Source organism: Maylandia zebra, linkage group LG17 (assembly GCF_041146795.1).
Source record: "Maylandia zebra isolate NMK-2024a linkage group LG17, Mzebra_GT3a, whole genome shotgun sequence".
NCBI classification, from domain to species: Eukaryota; Metazoa; Chordata; class Actinopteri; order Cichliformes; family Cichlidae; genus Maylandia; species Maylandia zebra.
The window spans coordinates 17,927,698-17,952,128 of record NC_135183.1 but is presented as its reverse complement, the minus strand read 5'-3'; the positions used below and the strand labels follow the sequence as shown (position 1 = coordinate 17,952,128).

The window sequence follows — 24,431 nt, the reverse complement described above, 5'->3', positions numbered from 1 at the left end:
GTTTGCCTACTTGCGTCTTGCTTGCAGTGTAATTATATTGTCTTAACGTTCCAGCGAATAGGTTTATGCTACAAACCTATCAATGGGATCAACAAGAAAAGATTTTTAGAATATCAACAAATTAAATCCATAGTAAAAAAGAAATTTAACCTCAGTCAAGTTGAATTACAAACACCACCTAGTGCGGCACATTTTCTTACTCTTAAATCCCCCAAATTATTATCTAAAATATACAGAACACTTTCTAAATTAGATGAATCAATATCCCTTCCTATTGCAAAGTGGGAAGCAGATTTATCAGTCAGCTTAGACCAAAACTTCTGGTCTCAGATTTGCTTAAAAACCTTTAAATTGATTAAAAATCCCAGTCTGCAATTAATACAATACAAAATACTACATAGAGTGCACTATACAGGTCATCGGATGTTCAAGATGGGCTTTACATCTTCCAACAACTGCTCACACTGTCAAGGCAATACACCAGACAATTACATCCACGCTCTTTGGTTCTGTCCACCAGTTCAGAAGTTTTGGTGCGAGATATGTGAAGACTTATCAAAGTGTCTGAAATGTAACATTCCAACTTCCCCCTTAGTGTGTTTGTTGGGCAGCTTAGATAATGTCACTACAGAAAAGAATATAGCCCATATGGTTTTCACTGCCCTATGCATAGCCAAGAAAACAGTCCTCATGAACTGGAAAAATAAAAATAATCTTAATTCTAACCAATATAGAAATTATCTATTAGATTACATTAGTCTTGATACAGCCTCTGCCACCACATCAGATCAATTGCTCTGGGCTCCTTTGATCAGCTCCATCACCTAGTGGGGGTGGGGGGTCATAGTTTGGTCCCGCCCTCACTGTTGTGATTGGTGTGGGGGTAGGGACAGGCTTAGGGCGTCGGGGGGTTCCCTGGAGGCATCTTCCTTGGGGGGCTCAACCCGGGGTAGCGGTCATGTCCGGGTGGGGGCTCTTTTGGCTCTCGGGTGACTGTTTCCTCGTGGCTGCGTGCAGCGGGGCTAGGGGAGGGTCTGTGCTGACGGACGTGGGTTACTGACCTGGTAGCCTGTCTGCCCCTGGGTGGGTCCGGGATGGGCGTGAGGTTCTGGGGGCGCTCCGTCTCTGGGCTGGGGCCCTGGCCGGGCCTCGGGGCCTCGGGTCCTGGTTTGTGTGTTGCCGGGGTTGTGGGCGGGTGGGTGCATGGGGGCCCATCCCTGGCGCAGGGTGCCGCCAGTGCGTCGAGCCACCTGGGGGGCTCTTCAACTGGTGGGGGAGATTGTCACACCTTGCAGGAGCTTTCCTCTCCTCAGGAGCTCCCTCTGCAGGAGGGGGAGATACAGGAGAGGTGGAGAAAGATCTCAGCCTGGGCATCTATTGTCTCATGTAGTCTGGAAGATGAGTGGATGGTGGGGTGGTGCAGTTTTCTCTGTGGTGGGGTTGGGTGGACTGTCCCGGGCTCTGTGGGGCCGGGGGGCGCTGCTGCGCTGGGCCCCGGTCTGGATGGGCCTGGGCCCCCTTTCCCTGGCGGGTCGCGGAGTATGGGAGTGCCTACTGGGGTCAGCGGGGGAGCTGGCCCCAGGGAGGGGTAACCTGCCCCTCCCTTCCTTCCCTCCCCATCTCCAGCTGCCTCCCTCTTCCCGCTCCACCACAACCACCCACACATGCAGGGCCTTGGAGTAGGGGTATGTCACCAGGGTGCAGAGGAGGCTACCCCCGTCCCCCCCCCGTCCCCTTCTGGCTGCCACTGCCTCAATTTTATCCCACAACTTAGACATTCACATTACTCACACTCTCATTACACATACATATAGGATCTTAGGGGTGGGCACGATACACGGAGTCCAAATTACCATCAGGGTGTACACCTCACCCCTGGCGTCGTTGCCCACCTCTCAATTTTGAATACACGTAGACATTGAGGGCTAGCAGGAGGGACTATGCGCTTACCTGCTGCTCTCTGGCAGGTAGCTCCATGCCCTCCTGGGTTTTAATTGCACCTTAGAACACACATGCATCAACACTACAATGAGCGGGTGGAGGGAGGTTTGGAGTCTTCTCTCACCTCCCTTCTCTGCGGCCTGCTGGAGCGGGGGGGCTAGGAGGAGTTGGCCGTCCGACTGCGGTCTGGAGTGTGGGGCCTCCCTGCTGCTGCGGAGTCGGGGCGGTCTGCCTCTCCCCACCGCAGGGAAAAGGGTAACACCACCTGGGTCTGGGTGCGGTTCCCCCCTCCAGGGGCAAGGGTACCTAGACCCGGTTCGTAGAGTACGCTTGGGGAGTGTGATCGTGTGTACAGCGTCTCTTTATGTCTGTCTCCACGTTGGTTGAGTGTGGAGTAAGTGCATATGAGAGCATGAGGGTGGGAATGGATGTTTGTATCTGTGTGTGCCTGTATGTCTGTGTCTATATGTCAGGTTGGGTATCAGACGCCACCTCTCTGGGGACATGTCAGGCCCTCCAAGGTATGGAGGCCTATCTCCACCCACCACCACTTCCCCTGCCAGTGGCAGACTCCCTCAGGTGTCGGTGCGTTGGTGGTTCTTTGTGTCTGGGGGTGGGCGTCCGGGTACACACCGGCTCACTCCTTGGCGGCCGCTTATCGGGGCCTGGAGCCTGGGGCTCGCTGGGGCCACTTCAGAGGTGGGGTGCCCCCGGCCTCTCGGCCTGGGGCTCGGTCACTCAGGCACAGCTGGCTGCCGGCGGAGCTCACGGGCGCGTCACTGCAACTCCCCCTGGCTTCTGCTCCGCGGCTGCTGAGTGAGCCCTCATCTGGGACTCTCCTCAGCTCTTACTGGGACAGTGGCACGGCTGCCCCTCTGTTGGTCTTCCTTGGTCTCTTGTGTTCTGGGGGCCTCTGGATGTCTGGAGTTTTGATCTCCTCCATACCTGCTTCATACCCTGGAGGACGGGGCTGTGGCCCCCCCCACACTCCTTAGCAGATCGTTACATGGAGAAACCTTTGGAATGCAAGCATGCTGATCCACACAGGTATGCACACAGGTGTACACACGGGTATTCACAGACGCGGACTACAGCTTTCTTGACTGCTGCCTCAAAGCACATTGTGCGCTGTCTATCTTGCGTGCTGCACAATATCGTTTATTATTTAGTATCTACTGATATCTACTGCTAGCTAGTTTATTGTGATGGTGCCGTTTTTTTTATTATGTTGCTCTTTGTTGTTTGCTTTCTCTTCTGTTTTTTTTCTCCATACAGGTGACCCAGGTGTTTGTTTTTTTTCTTTCTTCCCCCCTTCTCACCGTCTCTTCTCCCCTTTGGTTTTCTTTCTCTCCCTCTCTTTCTTTCATTCTTTCTCCCTGTCCTATCCCCCAGTCATGTCTGTCCCGTTTGTAGCAACTGAAAATAAAATAAATTCATAATTATAATAAAGGTCAATCAAATGGACCAATATGGCAAGGCCATGATGATCCACTTGGTAAAATAAATCCGCTTGGCATCTTTCTTGGCCTTAAGACAACAATTCTGATGGCTAAAGATTCAAACGGGACACAAAAAAAAGAAAAAAAAATAATTAAATGATGAACAAATAATTTTGTTGTAAATGTGTAAAGGAGGACCCCCCACACAGCGGTTAGCAGCTTCACTGTCTATTTACAGTGTATGTGTTTCTTTATGTTTATGTTCGAGTCACTTTTCTGTGCTCTCTCAACTCAGCCGTCTTCTCCACATTTGTTGTTAGGGTGGATAATCACTAGACATTAGGTACTGCTTCGGAACCCATTATTAAGATTAAAATTTATTTGCACATTTATTCACAAATCTAAAACAGTTTAAACTGTAACTATGTTGTTGAAGTGGGAGATTCACTGATGTCACAGAAAGGTATGATTCAGAGATGACTCAAATGTTATACCTGTAGGGGGTCAGCCTGCTGGGAGAGGTCGCCCAGAACAAATGTGAAGGTGGTTTACGGCTGGGACGTTTGTTCTGCTTTACCTTTTTTCTACAGTATGCAGCAATATACAAATAGGACCATACTTACCTGATCAGTGGGTCATAGTGAGTTACTGGTCCCTATGATAACTTATTTTTTTGGCTCACTCCAACCTGGAGTCCCTCTCTAAAACATTCAAAAGATGTGGAGATAACATTAGCGAGGAGGGTTGTAATTGTAGTGTTGATAAGTAACCCAGGATGCAAATGTTAGGGAATAAAGGGATCAGGCCAGTATGTGTGATAAATGGCACTCCGAAAGTGCTGACAGGAGTGCAGTGCCAGATAGCACGCTAACAGCTGTCTGTAGTTTTCTGTGTGCAGTGTGTCCATGTGTGAGATTCCCTGAATCCTAGATTATGCAGTTTTTCACCTGTGGAGCCTATTCTGTGGATAACTGTATACATGATATACTGAGTCTATATCACCAATCGTTCATGTTTAAATTGGTCCTAACATGTAACCCTGTGGAACTCCATAATTAACCTTAGTGTGTGAAGAGGACTCTCTATTTACATGAACAAATTGGAGTCTGTTAGAAAGATATGATACAACCCACTGCAGCGTAGCACCTGCAATACCTACAGCATGCTATAATCGCTCTATTAGGATATTATGGTTGTTAGGTTTAATGTATGTGTTGTAGGGTGCCATTTAAAAAGCTATGAGTATGTGCACGACCTCCAAAAAGGGAACAAGCAGCCTTGAGAAGAACAGACTCTACTCAATGAAGGAAGCCACCTGGCAGGACAAGATACCGACAACATGTAAGGGCTGCACTCACATCACATAACCACTCTTGCACAACACAATTTGTAACCATATATAGTAATTTCTCTTAGTTAACACAGCAACATGCTTTATGAATATTCATGTGTGTAAACAATAAAAAAAAAACCTGCAGAAGGAAGGAAGTTGAAGTGGGCTGGAGACAACTGCTTCCCTCTCGCGAGTGAAAACTTAAGCTCTGTGTGACCTCGTTCCTGAGTGAGTTTCTGTTTATTCAGCAGTATCAGGGGTAAAACTCTGACAATGGTCAACAGTACTGAACGCGGCACTGAGGTTTAGCAGGACAAGCACAGAGATGAGTCCACTGTCAGCGACCATAAGAAGATCATTTGCAACCGTCAATAAAGCTGTTTCTGTGCTGTAATGAGCTCTGAAACCTGACTGAAACTCTTCAAATAAACCATTCTTCTGCAGATGATCTGTTAGCTGTTTAACAACTGTCCACATGGCACAAGCAGTAGTCTGACATAAGACCCTAATCCCAAAACCTCAGTGGGTCTGCCTCGGCAAGCAGGGATCAGGGAATGATGCTAACTGTATTACATAGCTATATTGTCATTGTCTATGGCTACTCATTAAGAAAAGGTTTGTAAGGCACATTGGGGAGCGATGTGAACTATTGGTCATATATGCTCATCAACCACTTGTTAGGTACAGAAAAACTGAACTAAACTGAGATGTAAAATTAAAATGAAGTATTCCAAGTTGAACAATACTATTTACAGCATAGACAAGATATTACAGGTAAAAAACAGTTCATGAGCCATAAGGACGAGTTTTAAAGTTTAATCCACCACAGGTGATTTTTCCTCCACGCCCACAATGAACCATTTATTAGATAGAGCTGTTCAGTGTGGGTGTCGAGAAAAATGATAAGTGTTAGCAATAATGAAACAAAGACACGAGAGGCTGAGAGAAAGATACTGTCAAATGTTTAATCCATTCAGTACAGGCTGTTTATCTCAGTGCAAGTGCCAAAAACAACAATATGAAGCCGTGTTTGGTTTATGTACACATGTGATGTTTGGCCGTGAGAAGCAGAGCGGTTCGAAGACAACAAACTGAAAACAATCGAACAAACAGCAGCAGAGAAACAAAAATAAACTGGACCCTTGGACAGACCGACTGAAAGGTAACACAGAGAGACAACCGTCGTTTTTCTTCATTTCAATCACCCACAAACACAAGTCAATGAGCAAAATTAATGGTATATATATTTATATTTATATATCTAAAGTGCATTACGGTACAAAAATATAGAAGGTCAGCAGCACCTTGATACATTTACCAAATAAATACACCATTCAGACAAAATAAATTAATGCAAAAAACTGAACATAATTGGAATTTAAAAAAGGGAAAAGCAAGGATTCACAAAGAGTAAAATCTGTCGCCCTGCGGAGCGTCAATAAGGTTTATTTTCTTATCATATTCTGCTATCTACTCTGCTATATTTAGAATATTTACACATAATAAATATTTTCCAATTTCTTTCCAAACAATCACAGTTACAGAGTCTGTAATGTGAGCATTTAGGAGTCCACTCCAACCGTCCGAAGGTTTCTGCAACACAGAGACGGAGAAAAACAGGTGAATCAGGGTGAATTACAGAGCTCTAACTGTCCGCCCTATTTTTCAGACATCATCATCTCAGCTCCACAACACTGACACAGCACAGAGTCAGTGCACTGCTGCACTCTGCAGTATCTGCGGCTGTAACGCGGCACACGCGTGTTCTGAAAACTCTCTAATCATGTGATCATGTTCTGAAAACCAGGTCAGCTGTTTGGACTCACCTTCGTCAGAGACTGACGACGTTTTAATGCAGCGCCCTCTGGAGGCCGAGCAGAGACCTCCACTCCAGGTGGAGTCCGCTACCCAGTTCATCCTCCAGCCTCCACCCCAAAGAGCGTGCCCTCCTCTTCCTCTTTTCCCCTTCCCTCCTCTTCCCAGCCCTCGATTTCTTCTTCTTTTTGCCCGACACTTTATTCACGCCGTCTTTGTATGTCTGCGACTTGTTGGTCTCCTGTGGCAGGTTGGTGCCCTCCTCCTCCTCCAACCGGAAGCTGATGGGGAGGTTCTTGGTGCCTCCGGGGGGTTTGGAGTGCAGGGTGCTGCCGGTGGTGCTGAGGTTGATTCCCAGGCCGCCCCCCGGCATCCCGACTCCGGCGTCGCTGCTGCTCCCGCCTCCCCCTGTGGTCCGCATGGGGAGGTCACGGATCTCTGCCGTGTGGACTTCGTCCAAAAGCGCCTTCAGGAGTAAAACACGCTCATGTTCCATCATCATCCGGCCTTTGTCGTGCATCAGCTGAGCGTGACTCACCGAGCGTTTCCTGAACAGAAGAAAGAAAGAAGGTTTGTTTACATGAAGCTTTTCAATCAAACAAAAACAACAACGCCCTTTTAAATGTTTCAGAGCTCATGTCTGCAGGTTTCTCCTTAAATAAAAACACCCTGTGACTCTGGCTGGAATCAAAAGTGTTACCATCTACACCACAGGAAGCACTTCAAACTGAACCGTGCAAAATAAAATAATATTTTTATTGTTGAAAAATTTGGTCTAATATTTGTTTTTACAGGCTTATTGACGAAGCTAAACACATGTGCATTATTTTGGGTTGCTCCCTGTTGTCCACATACTTTTGGCATTTTAGTGTTGACCTGACTGACCAGCAGAGGGCAGCACAGGCAAACAGTTTGAAATGGAGCAGCCGGAGAAACTGTATCCTTCTTCTCCTTTATAAATTCGACGGCATTTCTTGAGCACAGGTTTCGCTGCTGTCTTTCCTCTCCAGTTGTTTTTGGACAGCGCTGTTGCATCCATGCAGAGAAATGACCTGATTCATCAAACCACAGCCGTGCCGTTGCTTTCCAAGCCTTCTAAAAGTGATACAGAAGATCCCCGCCCTGCGAGGAGGTCCAGGAGGGTTTTCTCTCCTTTTAGATGAACATGAGCGCAGCCAACGCTTTCACTCTTCATCAGCGTGAATGTTAACCGGCACATTCGTGGCACTCAGACCCTTGAGGGATTACAAAAACTGCTGCCACAAACACTTCGTGCCAATTAAATGTGGTGGAGGAAAAAGAAAAAAAAAAGCTGCTGTGATTCTGAAATGAAGCTGCACATTCCTCCACACTGAAAAAGTGAGTCATAATAAATCTATCGACTCTGATTTTAGCTGAAAACCCATCGGAGGAGTTCAGTCAGCAATAACACCATGAGAGTTACGATCGTTTAGTGTCAACTGCAGCAGCGCCACAGTTAAAACTCCATAGTTTGAAGAACGAAGGCCTAAAAAATGAAGCTGGAGTTCCTCTGACGTCCAGCAGAGGCTCCAGCAGTGAGTTTACAGCCTGACACGGTGTGTCTGTGGATAATTTCCTCCTTCATAACACCTGTACCAGGGAGCACATATTTAAAACTCACCCGTTTAACTCAGCTTTCATCTTAAAGCAGCTTAAGCTTAAAATTTGATCCATCTTATTTTTTTAACAAGCAGTTTCATGCTGGTTTAATCAAACCACCAACATGCTGAATCCAAGCAGAGCCTACACAATTTCACCTCCACAACATTAGTTAAGTTTCTCTCCTAAAGTTCATCCACTTTTTTCAAGACGAATCACAGTGATGGCAGGCTGCTGTGACGCAACACGGGGTAACAGCTGATTTAGGTTTTGAAGTTGACTGACACCATCGTCAGGATTTATGCTTTCCATGGTGCGTAAGGGTAGATGGACCTGTTTCCTCAGCTGATCATCATACCACTCGAAGACACACACACACACACACACACACACACACACACACACACACACACACACACACACACACACACACACACACACACACACACACATTCATGCAGCGCTTTTATCTATGACTCTTGCTTTCTCTTGTTTTGCCCCTCAGGTTTTTGACCTCACATCCACTGCAGCATCTCCCGTGAGCTCCATGCAGGGCTATGCTGACACGTGTGAGTCCTTATACTGAGGCTATGATAATTACTCTTCATACTGATGCACTGACTTGTATTCTCTCACTGATTCAAAAACTCTGGCAAAGAATCTGTTACAGCAACGTAGAGTTAGAGTTACACGGTGACGCAGGTTAGGTTACCTGCGGTCTCAGTTCGAGGATGGATCCCCTGTTACAGCACAGAGGTATAATCTCAAAAATGCTGAAACTTGTTAAGTTTTACAAATCAAAGATCTACAAAGCTTTGAGGGATTCAGGCTTCGCCGCAATGTTGCTTTACTGTGAGTCTCTGAGACTAACAGAGCAGCGGACACAGGTCGAAGGCTGCACACTGCTGAGCGCCAACGCCGCCCAGACACTTCAGGTGTGTGAGCACACAAACAGCTTTAGCAGGAGATACCGGAGGTTCCCGTGATGCCCTCCTCCACCCCCTGCTTCATACAGCAAACTGAGTAAGTGAAGCCTGATGACTGAGCTGCCGCTTCTCATTCAGCTTTTCCTGCTGAATAATAAAAATATCCAGAGCAGAACACACAGGCGGCCTCAACAGCAGCTTGTGTTTATATGCATACAGATATTTCCTGTAAATCGCCGCCTTTGAAAGCCGATCTGGTTCTGTTTTACCTTTAATAACAGTCACATCAAACACTCCACAGAGAGGAGGAGGAGCGGGAAAACAGGCCGGGACATCCTGCAGTGGCAGCGTTCCAGCGCCCCCCGTCCTCAGCCTGCCGGCTCTTAATTGTTTCTCTCTGTGGGAGACGAGTGAAAGACGAGTGTTTCCTAAAGGCAGCGGCGAGTGGTTAGAGATGATTCACGGCCCTGATGGCTGACAGTACCGGGCGGCTCTGATTCTGATGAATGTTTCTGATGTTACGGCCCCTTTTAAAAGAAATTTACAACTTTTTTTTGTCCGGCAAACAAAACACTAGAATTATTCCTGCATTAGCCCAAAACAACCACACCACAAGACACCCAGAAAAAAATGAAGAATACCACAAAATCCTGACAGTCATTGTTATTATTATTATTATCATTATTTTTATTATTATGATTGTTATTGGCTCCAGATTTAAAGGGACTTTTTTAAATCACTCGCTGCAGATTTTAACTAAAACTTTCACCACTAGGGGGCAGCGCTAGCTGAGACATGTGCTCCCTTTTTAGTCGCGCTCTGGCTTCACCAATAGTTTTTGCTTTTACTCGGTGACCAATTTAACAGTTAAAGTTTAAATTTAATCACGGCGCCATCTCCTGATTCAAAACAGTATTACAAGAAAGAAAAGCTCCGGTTTGACTTTGTTAATATCTCTAAAATCAACAAATGCTTTGGACATAAAGTCAGTGCAGTCGAGAGGTCATTATGTTGACCCGGTGATGTAAAAACAAAATAGTATTAAGTTTTAAAAATTTGAAATACCTTTAAACAAATTAATGTGCAATCATTCATTTGTTAACGTGTAACTCCTTAACAGAAAAAATGAGACCTATCTTTCATAAAACTGCTTCATGAATACCAAAAGTTCACGTTTGACAGCCTGAGAAGCACAAATTAAAAATGAAAAACCATGAAAAATTTTTTTTTTTTTCTGTGAAGGTTCTCAGTCATCCAGGTCATCGTAGTCAAAGGAGCTTGCAAAGAAAACCGTCTGCACTTATTTTTTTAATATTAAAGAAAACATACTGAACTACAATTGAGTCTACGGAAAACAGGGTCAGAGGTCAATAGCTCCCACCGCTGGCTGATTTTTGATCCCTTCACTGCGCTCTTGTTTTTCTTTCCACCCAGGTAGCGTGAACCCCGTCCCCCCAAAAATCCCATTAGGTACATATCACACACGGCAAGGGAAACGTCTGGAGTCCGTTAAGGAAAACCCGGAGCTCTGAATCACTCCGCTCTCCTCCTCCTCCTTCAGCGTCGGCTCAGAGCATCCTCCCAACGCTTACATCCAAAAACCATCTCAGCGATATGATCTTTCCAAAGTGGAAAAAAAGCTCCTGAAGTGTGTTTAAAATTCTGACCGAGCAGCGTGAAGGAGCATTTATTCTGCTTGGCATCAAACAGCTGAGCAGGTTTGGTTTGGTCCCAAGCCGAGCCGAACATCAGCATTATTCATCCAACTCACTCCCAAACAGCGAGGGAGGTCGGAGGGGTTTATCGCACCGAGATGGTCTCTGCTCTGGGTAAACATACAGGTGGGCGAAGGCTAACTAAACACAAACGAGCACATTTTCCAGCCTGCAGCTCACCCACCATGATGAGGCGAGCTGCTGGACACACATGAAAAGACTCAAAAATGAAATCCAGACTTACATTCTGCTGCTCAGGGCATCAATCGGCCGTCCAAAGTGCGGCACCGGAGAGCAGAGCAAGAAGACAGCAAAGCACCACTGCTGCAGGACCGTCCTGGAGAAGAACATTATTTCTGCAAAGAGAAGAAACAAGAAAGTCATCTCTCTTATTTCACCAAACAGTAGTTTAACACAAACACGAGAAGAAAAGTTCACAGGAAACTTACATTCCCACAGCAGCACAGATACAGAAAACACAGAAAACGAGTCCTTTCTCAAACTGTCTCAGGAGAAAATCCAGGTGATGACACCTTTAGGGGGGGAAAAGCAATCCCAACAAGCCAAAACTCATCCAGCAGCTCCTCTTTGGTTTGTTCCCAGTTTAAAGCCTCCTCATAGAGTGAGCAGGGAGGTCATCCAGCTGCAGCTACAGCGGTTAAAGGTGAACCCGACTGCAGTGCTGCAGGTCGCTCTGATGGGAGCATTTGTTGCATGCTGCCTGAGAGCTGCTGCAGGTCAGAGACGGGAAAGGGGAGGACTTGTTAACAGAGAGGAGGACCTCCTCACGCCTCCTTCAGGGAGGGGAGCAGAGGAGGAAACATGGCAGGAAGGTGGCGCTCAAGCAGCAACAAAAGCAAGAACCACAGCTGGATCTACGGAGGTCAGTTAGTGCCAACAGCACAGAGTCTGAGGCCACAGACGGCAGCACATACTTACTAAAGTCAGTCATTCCTGCAGCTGCATGTCAGCCTTTCACACTGTCACTGCACAGTTATCAAGGTCTAAATCATCACAACAAGGATATTGTTGTGATGTAAAAAACATGAATGACATTTAAACACATTTTTAAAGCAACTTTTTATAACTTCAGACACTAGTGTATATATTCTGTGTCTAATGTAAGCTAATGTGTTGCACACTGAGAAAATAGCATCACACCTTTTGGATTTTAGTGGAAAATCAGCCCACACCCTACTCTGCATCATTTAATCACTAAATGATTAATTTTTTAAATTAAATAATAAAAAAAATCATGTCAACCCCTCACAAAGCTCTTAATATCACCCGGTTTTCTGTATGACATCATAGCAGGAATATCTTTGTTAGGCCATGAGAGGCACATGAGCCCACCACATGTTCTTCAAACCCTCCACATGTGAGGGGCAGCCAGTCAGAAAAACTTAAAGCAGAACATGTATTTTTTTTATTTCTTTTCTTCAGTGCTGATCACAGCTCGACTGTAATTCGTTTTTAAATCTCAATATTCAGTTCAGTAAAACCAAAGGTGAAGTCTGTGATATCAGGCGATGGCAGCGTCGCTGCGCCTAAACTTGGTGATGGTTTATGAGCGATCCACTCTGACAGCGGGTGTCAGCAGCGACCGTGAGCCATCACTGGCCTTTAGACTCGAGGAGTTAGGTGGTTTGTCTCAGGTACGATGCCTCTGAGGACAAAATCGAAGGAGGGTGATGAGGTCTGGCAGGTTCAGCCCTTACCTGTCAGTGCAGCGAGGACGTGCACAGAAAACAAATCACGTGTATCAACACACTGCAGATCAGGACATTTTGAAACTATGAAGAAAGTCGAGCGGTCCATTATTGTTTCATATTGTTGTGAGTGAGACGCTATAGAGTCTCCGTTAACAAGTATGCAAAACTGTACTTTCATCTATCTTAATTTGCAAATGGGATGTAATTAAATTATATACATTTTGATAACATTTCACTGTAAAGTTCATTAACTTTTAATTCTAATATTTCATGGGCTGACTTGTTCTTAAGAGTAGAAAAGGGAAGTTTAACAACCTTAAAGTTACGTAAAATAAAGATAAAAATCCTGGAAAAGTTCAGATTCATCTGTATCTAGTGTAGCTCTGCATTAGCTCCATACGCCGAGCTTACATAAGAGCGATGACAGTCTTGGTGGTCTGAGGCTGTTTGATCCTCACACATGAGGAATGTTTCCAGCTGAGTCGTATTTAACGTGATTAGATCAGATTAGATCAGATTCCTGTAATCAGGTGTAGAGATCAACGTGTGGGGACGGAGCTGCTGACAGAAATGATTCAGTTTAATTACAACAGATCAGATTTATAAGTCGGGAGAAACCTAACATGCAAATATGAGACTTACACTCTGGAAACAATACACTTCTGTATTTTAAAGCCTACTGAAGCAGCTGGTTTCCATCATGATGCTAAAAAAAATACTCATAGTAAATCCATGGATAGACTGTATGTGAAAGATGGACATAGCCACCTAGCAGTTTCTAGACTCCATTTCGAAGCGTCACCAAGGTTAACAATAAAGGAGCCACAGAGGATTTCTACCCAGGAAACAGTGAGTACACTTTCCATAATGTTAGGCTACAGTGAACTCACGACCCCTGGTTTACAAGACCAGTGCTCTAACCCCTGAGCTATGCAGCCTGGTATGCAAGGTGAAGCTCCACCCACCACACCTGGCCAGCACTCAGGTGAGAGGCCTTCTAAGATTTTCGGACATGCAAAAGAGCTAAAGCAACACAAGAGTGAAGTTTAAACTGATGTTTCAAAATACATGTCCCACATATGAGATTATTATTATTATTAACAACTTAAGTTAGTTGAATTAGAGTTTTTCTTTTTTTTGTGATTTTTAGACATTATGACCTCATTAAGCTAGTCTGAGAATTGGCTACACTGCCACTCAAGCTCTAACAACAACCTTTAAGACAAGCCATTAAAACTGTTAATATTTGTGACATATTAGCAATTTCAAATCTGATGAGCCAAAATGAAGCAATGAATTTTGAATTCTATTGAAGGTTTGGCAGAGGAGTTACAGCTAAAACACGCGGCACGTCATCCTGAAAGCAGAAGAAATTTTTTATAGTTTGTGGATTGAACGGCATATTTGTTTAAAACAGCTTTGAGTAACGATGTCTTGCAAAAGCACCGGATTTACATGTTTTATTTAATTTTGTCTGAGAAATGTGCATAACACACCTGATGTAAGCTGAATTTATACTTTTAACTGCTGCTTTTTAAAAAAATAAAATCATTTAATCTATGAAATACATTAACAGTGCAGTTTTTCAGTGAAACACATCAATGTTCTGATCGCTGAGAAAACTAACAGACCTGTTTTACTCAGTATGTAAACATTAGATGATCAGAATACAAATCTATACATCAACCTTCTGGCTTCAAGTGGAGCCCCCAAGTTTCCTAAGTTAACCCCCACATATGTGAGAGCAAACAAGAGTAAGTCAGACAATCACGGCGGGCAGCAGCGCCATCGCCCTACCCTGCTCTGACTGACACTCGTTGAAATATCAGCAATGTGTTCCAGCTGTCGCTTCCCACAATTAAGACCAGATCTCACAGAAAAACGCAGCCCAGTGCACACTCAGCGGGTCTTATCTCTGTGGCGGGGAAATCACTGGTGGGAAAAAATGTTTACTCGAGCATGTGGCATCAACTTTTCGCATGTTTGAAGCTGAGATTTATGTGCAATTGTACAAGTTTTTCTAACCCAGCGCCATGGAAACGCTAGGTTCGAAGCATGATTAGAAACAATAGACAGGAGATTGATGTTACTGACGTTTCAGCCAACTGACGTCTGAGTGCACACAAACATTTCTTGGCTTTCTCTTCAGGAATGTTAGCACCGATTCCCAAACAGGAGTTCCACTTAGATATAATTACAGTTTATAAATTATCCTTCATTGTAGCATGAATCCACCAACAGCATCAAAACCACATGATCTACACTACTGTGCAAAAGTCTTAAGCCACCCCTCATTTCTTTTTATTTCTTTGAGCCAGACTTTGTGTATTTCATTTTTTTTTCTTTAGCATTACTTCCCCAGGCTTTCACAGTTCTTCTTTGGACTCTGGCTGCTTTTCGACTCATTTCAAGTCCAGTCCTTGTACTGACCATTTTCAGAGGAATTATTTTTTTTGTTGTTGTTGTTAAGCCCATTAACTCTGACCTATGGCTAATTCAAGCATAAAAAGACTCCTAACTAAAGGGATAAACCAGTGTTGTGTCTACATAGCACAGACAACTAAGCAAAGAACAGATTTAAAATTGTATCTTGAGGCTCGTTGTTACTAGCATCAGAAAAACACAGTGTTTCTTCCCATTTCTGTAGCCGAATCTGTGAAAAATGCCAACGATAACACAGTTTGACATAAAATTGTATTTTTGCATAAACAAGGTGATTCCCAAAGAGCTGTTAGCTAAAAACCTAGCATATCTCAGCACAGTGGGAAGTGTCAGTTAAAAAAGGGAGGAAACTGGACAAGTGAAGGACAAAAAAAAGAATGTGAGGCCTAAAAGACTTTCTACAGCAGATGAAAGATATCTGAAAGTCTTGTCAATAAGAAAGAGCAAAACATCCAGATAAGATCTCAGAGATGCATTTGGACCATCAGCTGATCAATCCATGTGTGAGAGGTATAATAGTGAGTTCTCTAAAGTCGACATCCAAACTGCATGAAGCCACTGTGATAAAACACAAGGGTTTCTAAGCTTCATTTTCACATCTCAATGTTAGCATTTTAGCCTCCACTAGATTGTTTTTTGGAGACAGAAGCGTCCATGCTGACCTGTTTACAGATGGCCTAATACTTGACAGTGTTCAGGCTCTCTGCACAACAAACACCTCACTGAGCATGTGCCAGAAAAGTAAATGGATGCTGGTTTCTGTAACTCCTGATGTTTGTCCTGCACTCCTTCTTCCTCCTTCTCTCTTAGATGTTTCTTCTCTTGTCCAGCCAAACAGATATGAATAAATAAAGCTAAAACATCCTAGCTGGACCCTCCTTGAGTTACATGCAGACTCTGTCTTGGCTGGCTGTCTGTATTTAAAGAGCTGGACCTGGGTTTATGTTGGGACAGCTTTAATCAGTGTACCAGCTAACCCGAGCCTTCATCAGCTCCTCTAAGCGTAAAGAGCAGCATGAAAGGTGAAGATTAGCCCACTGTGCGCTCTGAAAATGTTTAGCTAACATTACTGACAGCCTCCTGGAGTTTCAGAAGAGCTGCGCTCCTCCTTCATGCACATATAGATATTTATCAGGGCTTCCCTGCAGCACGGACTCTGAGTCTAAGGCAACTGGTGCAGTTGAGTCAGGCTGTGTTTTCAATTTACCCAATTATCTCAAACATTTTGGCTTGGCGACTGTGGTCTATTGATGCGTCCTTGATTTTTACCCAGAAATAGCAGCTTCACTGTAAAGGTCACTGTATGAACATGAGAAGCACACAATGAACACATTATTTGTTAAACCTGCAGGCTGCCAACATGAGCCCTGGACGCGGTGATGCAACAGAGCTTTCTGCTGCGCTTTTCATTCATTAGTGATCATAAACAGAATCCATTGTTCCCTCCCCAGTCACTGCTCGCAGTATAAAACAAGTCAACATTTGATGGTGAATGATTAATGCCAGAGGGAATCAGGGGAGTCGTTTTCCCCACAGTTTGTCTGCAAATTAGTCGAGTTCCTTCCAGTTTATGAGCTCCTCTGGTTGGAGCTGATTCAGGAACACGAAGTCCAGCAGATCCTCTTTACACCAGAGGACAAACAGAGGAATGCCATAGGTCTGTGGCGGGAACATGTCCATGTCCCTACTCCTCCTCCAGAGGCTGGAAAGAAAGCTCTCATGTGCTTTTGGCCTGTGAAAGCCACTTTACCTGCATGTAAACAGGTACAAGAAAGAAAAAGTATTTTCCTGGCAGCAAGCAGCCTGTGGGGTCTGAGCCAGGAAAGCTGTTTTACATTCACAGAAAATTGCTGGGTTTTGGCAGAGCACCACATACACAAAACAAATGTCCGCTTTTAATCTGTGCGACGGCGCCCCGCCTCCCCTGCCTCTCTGCTTTTGAAAACAATTCTACACACAAAGCCATGTACTGTTGGCGTGCACCCCCATCCATGGCCCTGACTCCCTCCTGAGAGCCCCTGCATCTCCTATAAGTCGTCACAACACGGTCAGGTGAGGGGTGTCTAAGGAGATGCTCAACAGAAAACCTGCCACAACACTGAGGAAACATTTGGACTCTGCTAGAGTAGCTTTGTATGGTTCACAGCTCAAAGTAATCCTTCTTTATCTCACACCAGGCCTTGGTGCAGCCCAGTGGCTCTCCTGACTCTTTAAAACAACTTCCTTCCACCCAAACTCTGATAAGCATGCAGTGAATTTCCAATCGTGTCAGCTGGTCATGAGGCTGGGGTGGGGAGTAGAAAACTCTGGGAATCTGTCTGCAGCAGCTCTCATAGTCAAGGAATTACTGTTTGTGGTTGGACCACGGTGGTGGAGCATGTGTTCCTGTGGTGGGCGTGGGTTGTATAAAGTGAATGAGAGTAAAACAAGAGGGTGGGAGGCTGAGAGTTTCTGTCCATCCAAATACAAACTGTACATTCCTGAATTCCTCAGGTCAAACATGTCACCACTGAGCAAGGACAGGGCCGCGAGGAGGAGGAGGTAAGCCAGAGGTCAAAATGAGAGCGAGGGGAAGGCCACCCCTGAGCGAGGGAGAGGTAGCGACTACTCCTGGTCTCTTCATCATCGCTCACTCATCTTCATCCATCACCCTTCCCCGCGGCCTCCATTCCTCACAGCGAAAACTCCTTTGTGATTTAGGGCGAGTCTTCCAGCTACCATCGCGCAAGTGCCATCACGTCTGTTCAGAGTGTGAGGCCAACTCTTGTTCACAGGAGTGTTCATGCCTCACTTCAAGGTGGAATGATTACAAACACACACTCGTTCCAGTCAGCTGCACGACATTACACAGCGGCACAAAAATAACTCAATCAAACTTATTCATATGTTATTAATGCACAACACCAGCTGTAATGTTACACCACCCACCAGTAACCAGGACTGCAACCCAGAGACACCTGTCAACACCGCCCGCCAGTGATGTCAGACATAAGAAGAAAAGCTCCATAAAATTTTACTATTTTACTATTCATTATCTATGATATTTTTTACATTTACTATTTTATTATTACAAACAACACATGCACAGTAATGACTTGGTATGAAGACTGTTTTGCAGTAAGCTAATAAATAACCTGGTGACGTAAAAAAGAAAGAAGGCTGCTGCGACTAGCACTGTTAGAGCTAGCCACTCTCCACAAACTGATAGCAACACTTAAATCACAAGAACAAGTGCAACAGACTCAAATTAGCAACACATTCTTTTACTACTTTAAACTACATAGATATGTTTGACTATTTCCATTCAACAGATTGTCTCAAGCTAATGTTATCATTAGCGTTACTATGTTGCTATTATATTTGGATGATATGCGCTTGTAGAAAAACAATCTAGAAAATTAGGAGCAATAAAATAATTTTTAACGTACAAAGAAGAATATACAGGTAGTTGGGTTGTGTAACCACACTGGGTAAATCTGCCCCCTTGTGTTGAAGGTTGAAATTTTCCTCATGTTTTTTTTTTTTTTTTACATAAAGTACCCCTACAGAGTGATTTTAATCAGATTGAAATGATGGTAGAATATTTATTCTATATCATCTACGTTTTAAATTTTTTTGAATAAACCTTGTGAAAAAATGCAATTGCTTCTTTTTCAGTTATTTTTCCTGCCCGCTGGATGTCTGTGGGGTTGCTGCTGTTCGTTAGCTCTTTAACTGGGAACGAGTAGCCTCCACAGTTGGTTTTAATAATCCCCTAGACTGCCACTTTCTTTGTCGTTATGTAACAGCGGGATCCTGAAATATTCTAAAGACATTAAGTGAAGTTTTGTTTACATTCTTGCATAGTGTATATTTTTATAATGACTTCTCTGCACTAATGTAAAGTTTATGCAGGATAGTTTCATATGTGTCGGGACTGATAAGTTCTTATAGTTTTTACAGAGTTGTGCTGTTTTATAAAAATACATGGCATGGGTGTAGTCTGTGTGGTTCTGTGAATGATAGAAAGGCTTGAACGAAGTCTGCAGTGGTAATGTTGTAGGCAAAGAGAGCTGTGTTCCTCAGTTGGCTTTATTAATCGAAGCCAACTGCCTGTTTTCACTGATGTGTCATCTAAACTCCCACCAGGAGCCAGCAACTTAAAAAAACGATATCATACGTCAGCACAAGTAACTGAAGAGGAAGAGCAACGCTCAGCAGAAGTCATTCCTGCAGTTCTCTGGCATTAACTCTCAGCAGGATGAATGTTACAGCAGCATAGAGCTCCGAACACCAGCATCATGGAGAGACCAGGGGAAGGCGCCTGCTGTCTGCCTCTCAGGCTCTTAGGGTGAATTTTGCAGATGTCCCCACATGGGTGTGCATAATCTGCTGGTGTGTCACTCTTGGATCCCACCAAGGCAATCAAGTCCCTAAACTCAATTAGATCTGATTATGGTTAGTGCTGCACTGCCAGCAAACTGGATTAGAATATGGAGAGGACAGAAAGTGGTTTTGAGCAGTTTTGACTTGCTAAACAGTCTTTATGGGTTTAGGCTTGTGATTAGATTAGCATTTAAAGGGAGACACTGAAGGTATTTGACTCTCTAAAGCAGTCTTTAGTACCAAACTGTGCTGTCTGTGAATATGTCTATGATAACAGGACCACCTGCTTGTATTTAGTTTGGATTACAGGAAGGATGAATCACTATCGGCAATTCTCAGACATTAGGATCCAGCAGCGAATGAGCGTCCCCCACAAAACAGAAAACAGGCTAACTGTAAAATTTTGGTGAGAAAACAAAAAAACAACAACCCAAAAAAACCTCAAGAATTCATTAAAACAAACTCATTAGTGATGCAGTGTGGTGATCGATCATGAGCACCACAGAGACATGAGATAATAACCTCACTAAAAACCACAAAGAGCATAAAGAATGGACACAGCTTCTAGGTCAGAAACGTAAAGCCTGTGCAGAAATGCCTTTAACCTGCTTTCTATTCTACCAGATGGTGAACGCTGTGGTTGCTGTTACACCCCTCTGAAACCCCTATTCTGCAAGAGTCTGCAGGTGTTGCCTGGGCTGAATTGACCATTGAGGTGTTGATAAAGGCATGTCTGATACAGACTTTGGAGAGACACACCAGTTTTTGTCTTCATGCTCTTTGCAATACAAACTATTTTAGCAAATGTAAAATAAAACCTATGCTTTTTGAAACTTTGATGTCAGTACTTATGTTTATATTGCGGCATGTTTATATCATAACATAAGATGGGGGCTCATCCAGGATATTTTGGACTCTATTTTGGATATTTTTGAAAAGATTAAAAAAATTGTTTTTTTTAGTGGGTGAGTGATGGTTACAGTGTTCACTGTGATTGAGCAAACTCTCATTAGTCGATATGTTTCAGGCATCAAAGCACTTGTTTGTTGTTTTCCTTTATTGTTTAAGTTTATCATGTTTGGGGGTTTTCCTGGGGTATGCTTCAGAGTTTGGTAGACTACATCTCTGGTCTGCTGCCTGCTCTCAAGTTTTCGTTTAAAGTTTCCTTGAGCCTGGTACTCCACTGAGGAGTAGGTAGGTAAAGTTTTTTGTTGATGGTGTATTTGGGAGTTGCTCAAAGTAAACCAGTGGCACTGAACTCTGCAGGAAATAGAGATCAGGTTGAGACCACGCATTATTTATGGTCCTATGGCTGAAGCAGGTGGGCCTTATGTTGAATTAGCATATAGTATGTAGTTGTAGCCATGTCTATAGATCTAGTACACCAGTGTTGATGGATGCTAAATAATGAGGTGATTGCTTTGTGCTATTACCTTTAGTGCTGTGGATAATCTAGCTACTTTTGTTGGATCACTTGTGAGTGCTGTTGGCCAGGTAATGGAAATAACACTTTGTGGTGCTGAGCCACTCTTGTTGAGATTATTGTGTAGAAATGGCTTTTGTAGTAGTTTTGTAGTAGTGGCTCCATTTGTAGTTGGTTGCTAGTATGCTCCCCAATTGGTTGGGGCAGATGATTGTTGGGGTTTTCTCTCTTATATTATTGTCTATCTGTCTTAAACTATAAAGCTTGTTAACCACACCTGGTGAGGCGTGGATAAAGACATAGCTCAGGCTGACTTTGGAGAGGCACACTAGTTTTTCTCTTTATGGCCTTTGCGGTACCAACTATTTTAACAGTAGTAAAATATAACCAGTTTTTTTTTTTTTTAAACTTTTGAGTCAGTCTCCATGTTAATGTTGCTCATAACACTGCAAAAAGACTTCTGGTCCTGTCAAAGTACAGTATATAAGGAAAAGAGCTCTGACTTAGAACCTTACTAAACTTAAGGACTGTCGCTCAGTTTGGATCATACTGAACAAAATATAAAATCTATTTTATAGATCTTGGTCATACCGATTTTCAAAATGGAGGATGCTCATTGGCTAATGACAAATTGTTAGCCAATGAATGGTCTGTTTTACAAACAGACCAACCCATCTCATCACATCCACACTTTTGTAATCAAGGTGGATGGCACAACGCTCAGATTTCAAAACTCCGCTTCAGAAATTAAATGATGAGGTTATTTTTTTTACTTTTCTTCTGTCCTTGACCTAAGTATGAAAATAATGTCAAACCAAATAATTTAAAAGAAGACTCTTCACTTTTCATTTGAAATACCACGCTGAAAAACACCAAAACACAAAACATGCACATAGGCAATTCAAACTTTTCATCATTGGTAAAAGAGATCTTATAGAAACAGAAATATGCAGTCGTAATATAAAAGTTTCTCCTGTGTGCTATGGTTACTGGTTGGTGGGAAGTCTGAAAATGTTAATAAGTAAGAAAATAAACTCCAAGTTTCTCAGAAGTGGAATAATATATCTTTGACTCATGTGCCAGTCACCTTTAGTTGCAAACCAGGTTTTCCCTGGAATTCACATACAGTGGAGTGTTGTGCAGTAAAACATAAATAATCTGACAGGAAAAGCATAACATGAGAATCGGATAGGAGTCATTCTTCGAAGAAAAGCTAAAATTTTTTTCTTTTTTTCTGATTCACAGGATGAGAAAGGACACGAGTCTCTGTGGGACTGTGACGGAGCACAGTAGAAAAAAAATCCACTCCCTTCAGTCTTTCCTTTAGTGGTGGATCATTTTAAATCCTCGTTGTATTTAACAGCTATTTTATAGTTTAAACTGATGGTGACAGCATTTCTTCTCAATGAACACAAAACCCTGCATTATCTTTCTGCCATGTTTTGTAAAATCAGATATTGCTTTATTATGAGCTATGATTTCTGACAGATGTTCATACACAAAATGACCACTACCTCTTCCTCACACAGACCACATTTATACTTCATATATAGTTGATAGTTACTAGCTGTCTAGTCTATTCAGACTGGTAGCTGTTATGAAGCACACATGCTTCATTGTCCCTACTATGCTCAATGTCACAGTTTTGTACTTAGAAAAATAAATTAAAAAAAGCTACATGGATAATAAAGTCACCAATAAACACAATAACCATGCTAATATTTAAGTGTTTCAAATTTCTGTCCAAGTACGGTACAGTCTTTTGTCCTTTAAACGGCACCTCAGCATGCCAACACACTCAAAACTTTGTCCAAACAGGTTCTCTCAGTTCTTAAAGACCCAATCTTGACCCTATCAGACAGGCTCAGGGGCAATAATCAGTGTTATTGGTTCTGGGTCAGATTTTAATTGTTTTTTATTACGCTTTGTTCTCTTTGGACCAGGATAATTTGCCATCAGAGCCATCTCTTTCAAATAAATGTAACATCCACCTGATCTAGATTTACAGGTAGGAGCAGGATTACATTTAGTTTTAGTCATATGTTTAAAAATGGATGGATCTGTGAATAAATATGAAGATGTTAGCTTATAATACATTTCTAAATAAGAGTCATAAATACATTTTTGCATTATATTATTTTCTATTAAAAGCTATTCTATAGTTCTATACAAAGATTTGGACATTAACGTAACTTCAACTCTAACCCTGTTCTCAATTTGCTGTTCAGAAATGTGGTGGATAAGACAGAATTTTCTTTCTATGAAGGACTACTCTGCAGACAGAAGCACAAACCCAACATCTTGGTTTCTTTACTCTGTTCAAAGTCGTCTCCGTCCTCCTGTGCACATATGACAACAATTAATTGTTTTGCATTTTGTACTCACCAGTTTTAGAGTTCCTGTCTTCTTCTGATTCTTCTGATTACGAATCCAATGAGGAGTTGTAAAGAAAATCAAAATTTCCTCACTCCTCTTGTCATTAGAGGTGTTCCTCTGAAGAGAGAGGAAGGTTTGTCGGCTTCTGCCGGAGTGTTTCTGCTCCTGAAGGTTTGCAAAGCCTTATAAATAAGGTTAAGCCCTCCTGTTGACATCATATGCCGGTCACTGCCATCATCACCGCCTCATGGTAGCAGCAGAAGCCATAAGGCTGCATATATAATTAGATGGATGAACTTACTCACTCGATCTGCTCTGCACTCCTCCCACATCCCTTCATTTTAAAAGAGGAAACACAAGACACCACAACTTCACTTCAATTCAGAGTCAGATCTAATGACACATGTAAGTGCTCCTTGTTGTGTTTGGTTCCCGGCCAGTAAATCTGGTTTCTTCTACCAGTTGTGGTTGTTTTACTCTTGCTTTGTTAAAAATTTCAGTGTTTTTTACTTTTCTGCACGTCACTGAGGCGTGCCAATAAAATAAAATATTATTCTTTCACCTTCTTAACCTTTACTTTGGCAGATTAATATGATAATTTAAAAGCCAGTCATGAAAACAGAATTGAGACAAACCAGCCGAGGTGGGTGTTGTGTCTGTCTTTGTCTCGGTTTTAATTCTACTCTATTAAATAACGACCCCCTGCTGCAGACTTTTGTTTGCCTGTCCGGAGGCGGGAGGGAAAAAAGAGAAAGAGCTCCAAAACATGGTAGTAGTGGTTTTGTCCGTCACGCCTTCCACTGCTTGCGTAGCATCCCTCCTAATCTCCAACACGAAAGCAAAGCGCTCGGGTTTCCAGCCATGCCATCTGGTCTGAGGTTCTCTATGTTTAGCAGAGGGTCGTGGTTTGAGGTTGTGAACGTCAGGTCAAACACTCCATCGCAAGTCGAAGCCAGACGTTGCCTGCCTGCCTGCCATTTCCAGTGTGCCAGGACTGGCTGCCGGAGACGCCAAACAGTATTTACTGTACACGGCTACCTTCTGTTCCCCACAGAAATGCAGCAAAAGTCAATTTGTGTCTCTGCCGGAAAAGTCTTCATAGCGCAACCATGTAAGCCTTTACAAGGAATATGGAAGTGTTAGAAATAATTTTGTTTTAAAAATAAAGTTTCTTTTTAACATTAATTGTAATGTATGCTCATCATAGAGTTGATACACTCCTCATTAGAAGGATACAAGCACGTGTGAAGGGTTAACTAAGAGTGATAGACATTAGTGATGTGTTGAAGGTAAATTACTATTCGCTTACACAATACAGTTTCAG

The 24,431-nt window shown here is 43.2% G+C and overlaps 1 protein-coding gene across 2 annotated transcripts; it reads right to left on the bottom strand.

The window, feature by feature from the left end:
- Positions 1-5,664: 5,664 nt before the first annotated feature.
- Positions 5,665-23,252, bottom strand: pthlha (parathyroid hormone-like hormone a). 2 transcript variants are annotated; one of them, XM_004564865.3, is made up of 4 exons: positions 23,117-23,252; positions 11,034-11,145; positions 6,540-7,076; positions 5,665-6,306 (listed from the first exon to the last, which is right to left on the bottom strand). In XM_004564865.3, the coding sequence occupies exons 2-3, from the start codon at positions 11,138-11,140 to the stop codon at positions 6,563-6,565; spliced, it is 621 nt and encodes a 206-aa protein (XP_004564922.3). In that variant the 5' UTR covers positions 11,141-11,145; positions 23,117-23,252; the 3' UTR covers positions 5,665-6,306; positions 6,540-6,562. The 2 variants fall into 2 exon arrangements, with proteins under 2 accessions (XP_004564922.3, XP_004564921.3); XM_004564864.3 differs by lacking the exon at positions 23,117-23,252 and adding an exon at positions 11,239-11,516.
- Positions 23,253-24,431: the final 1,179 nt, after the last annotated feature.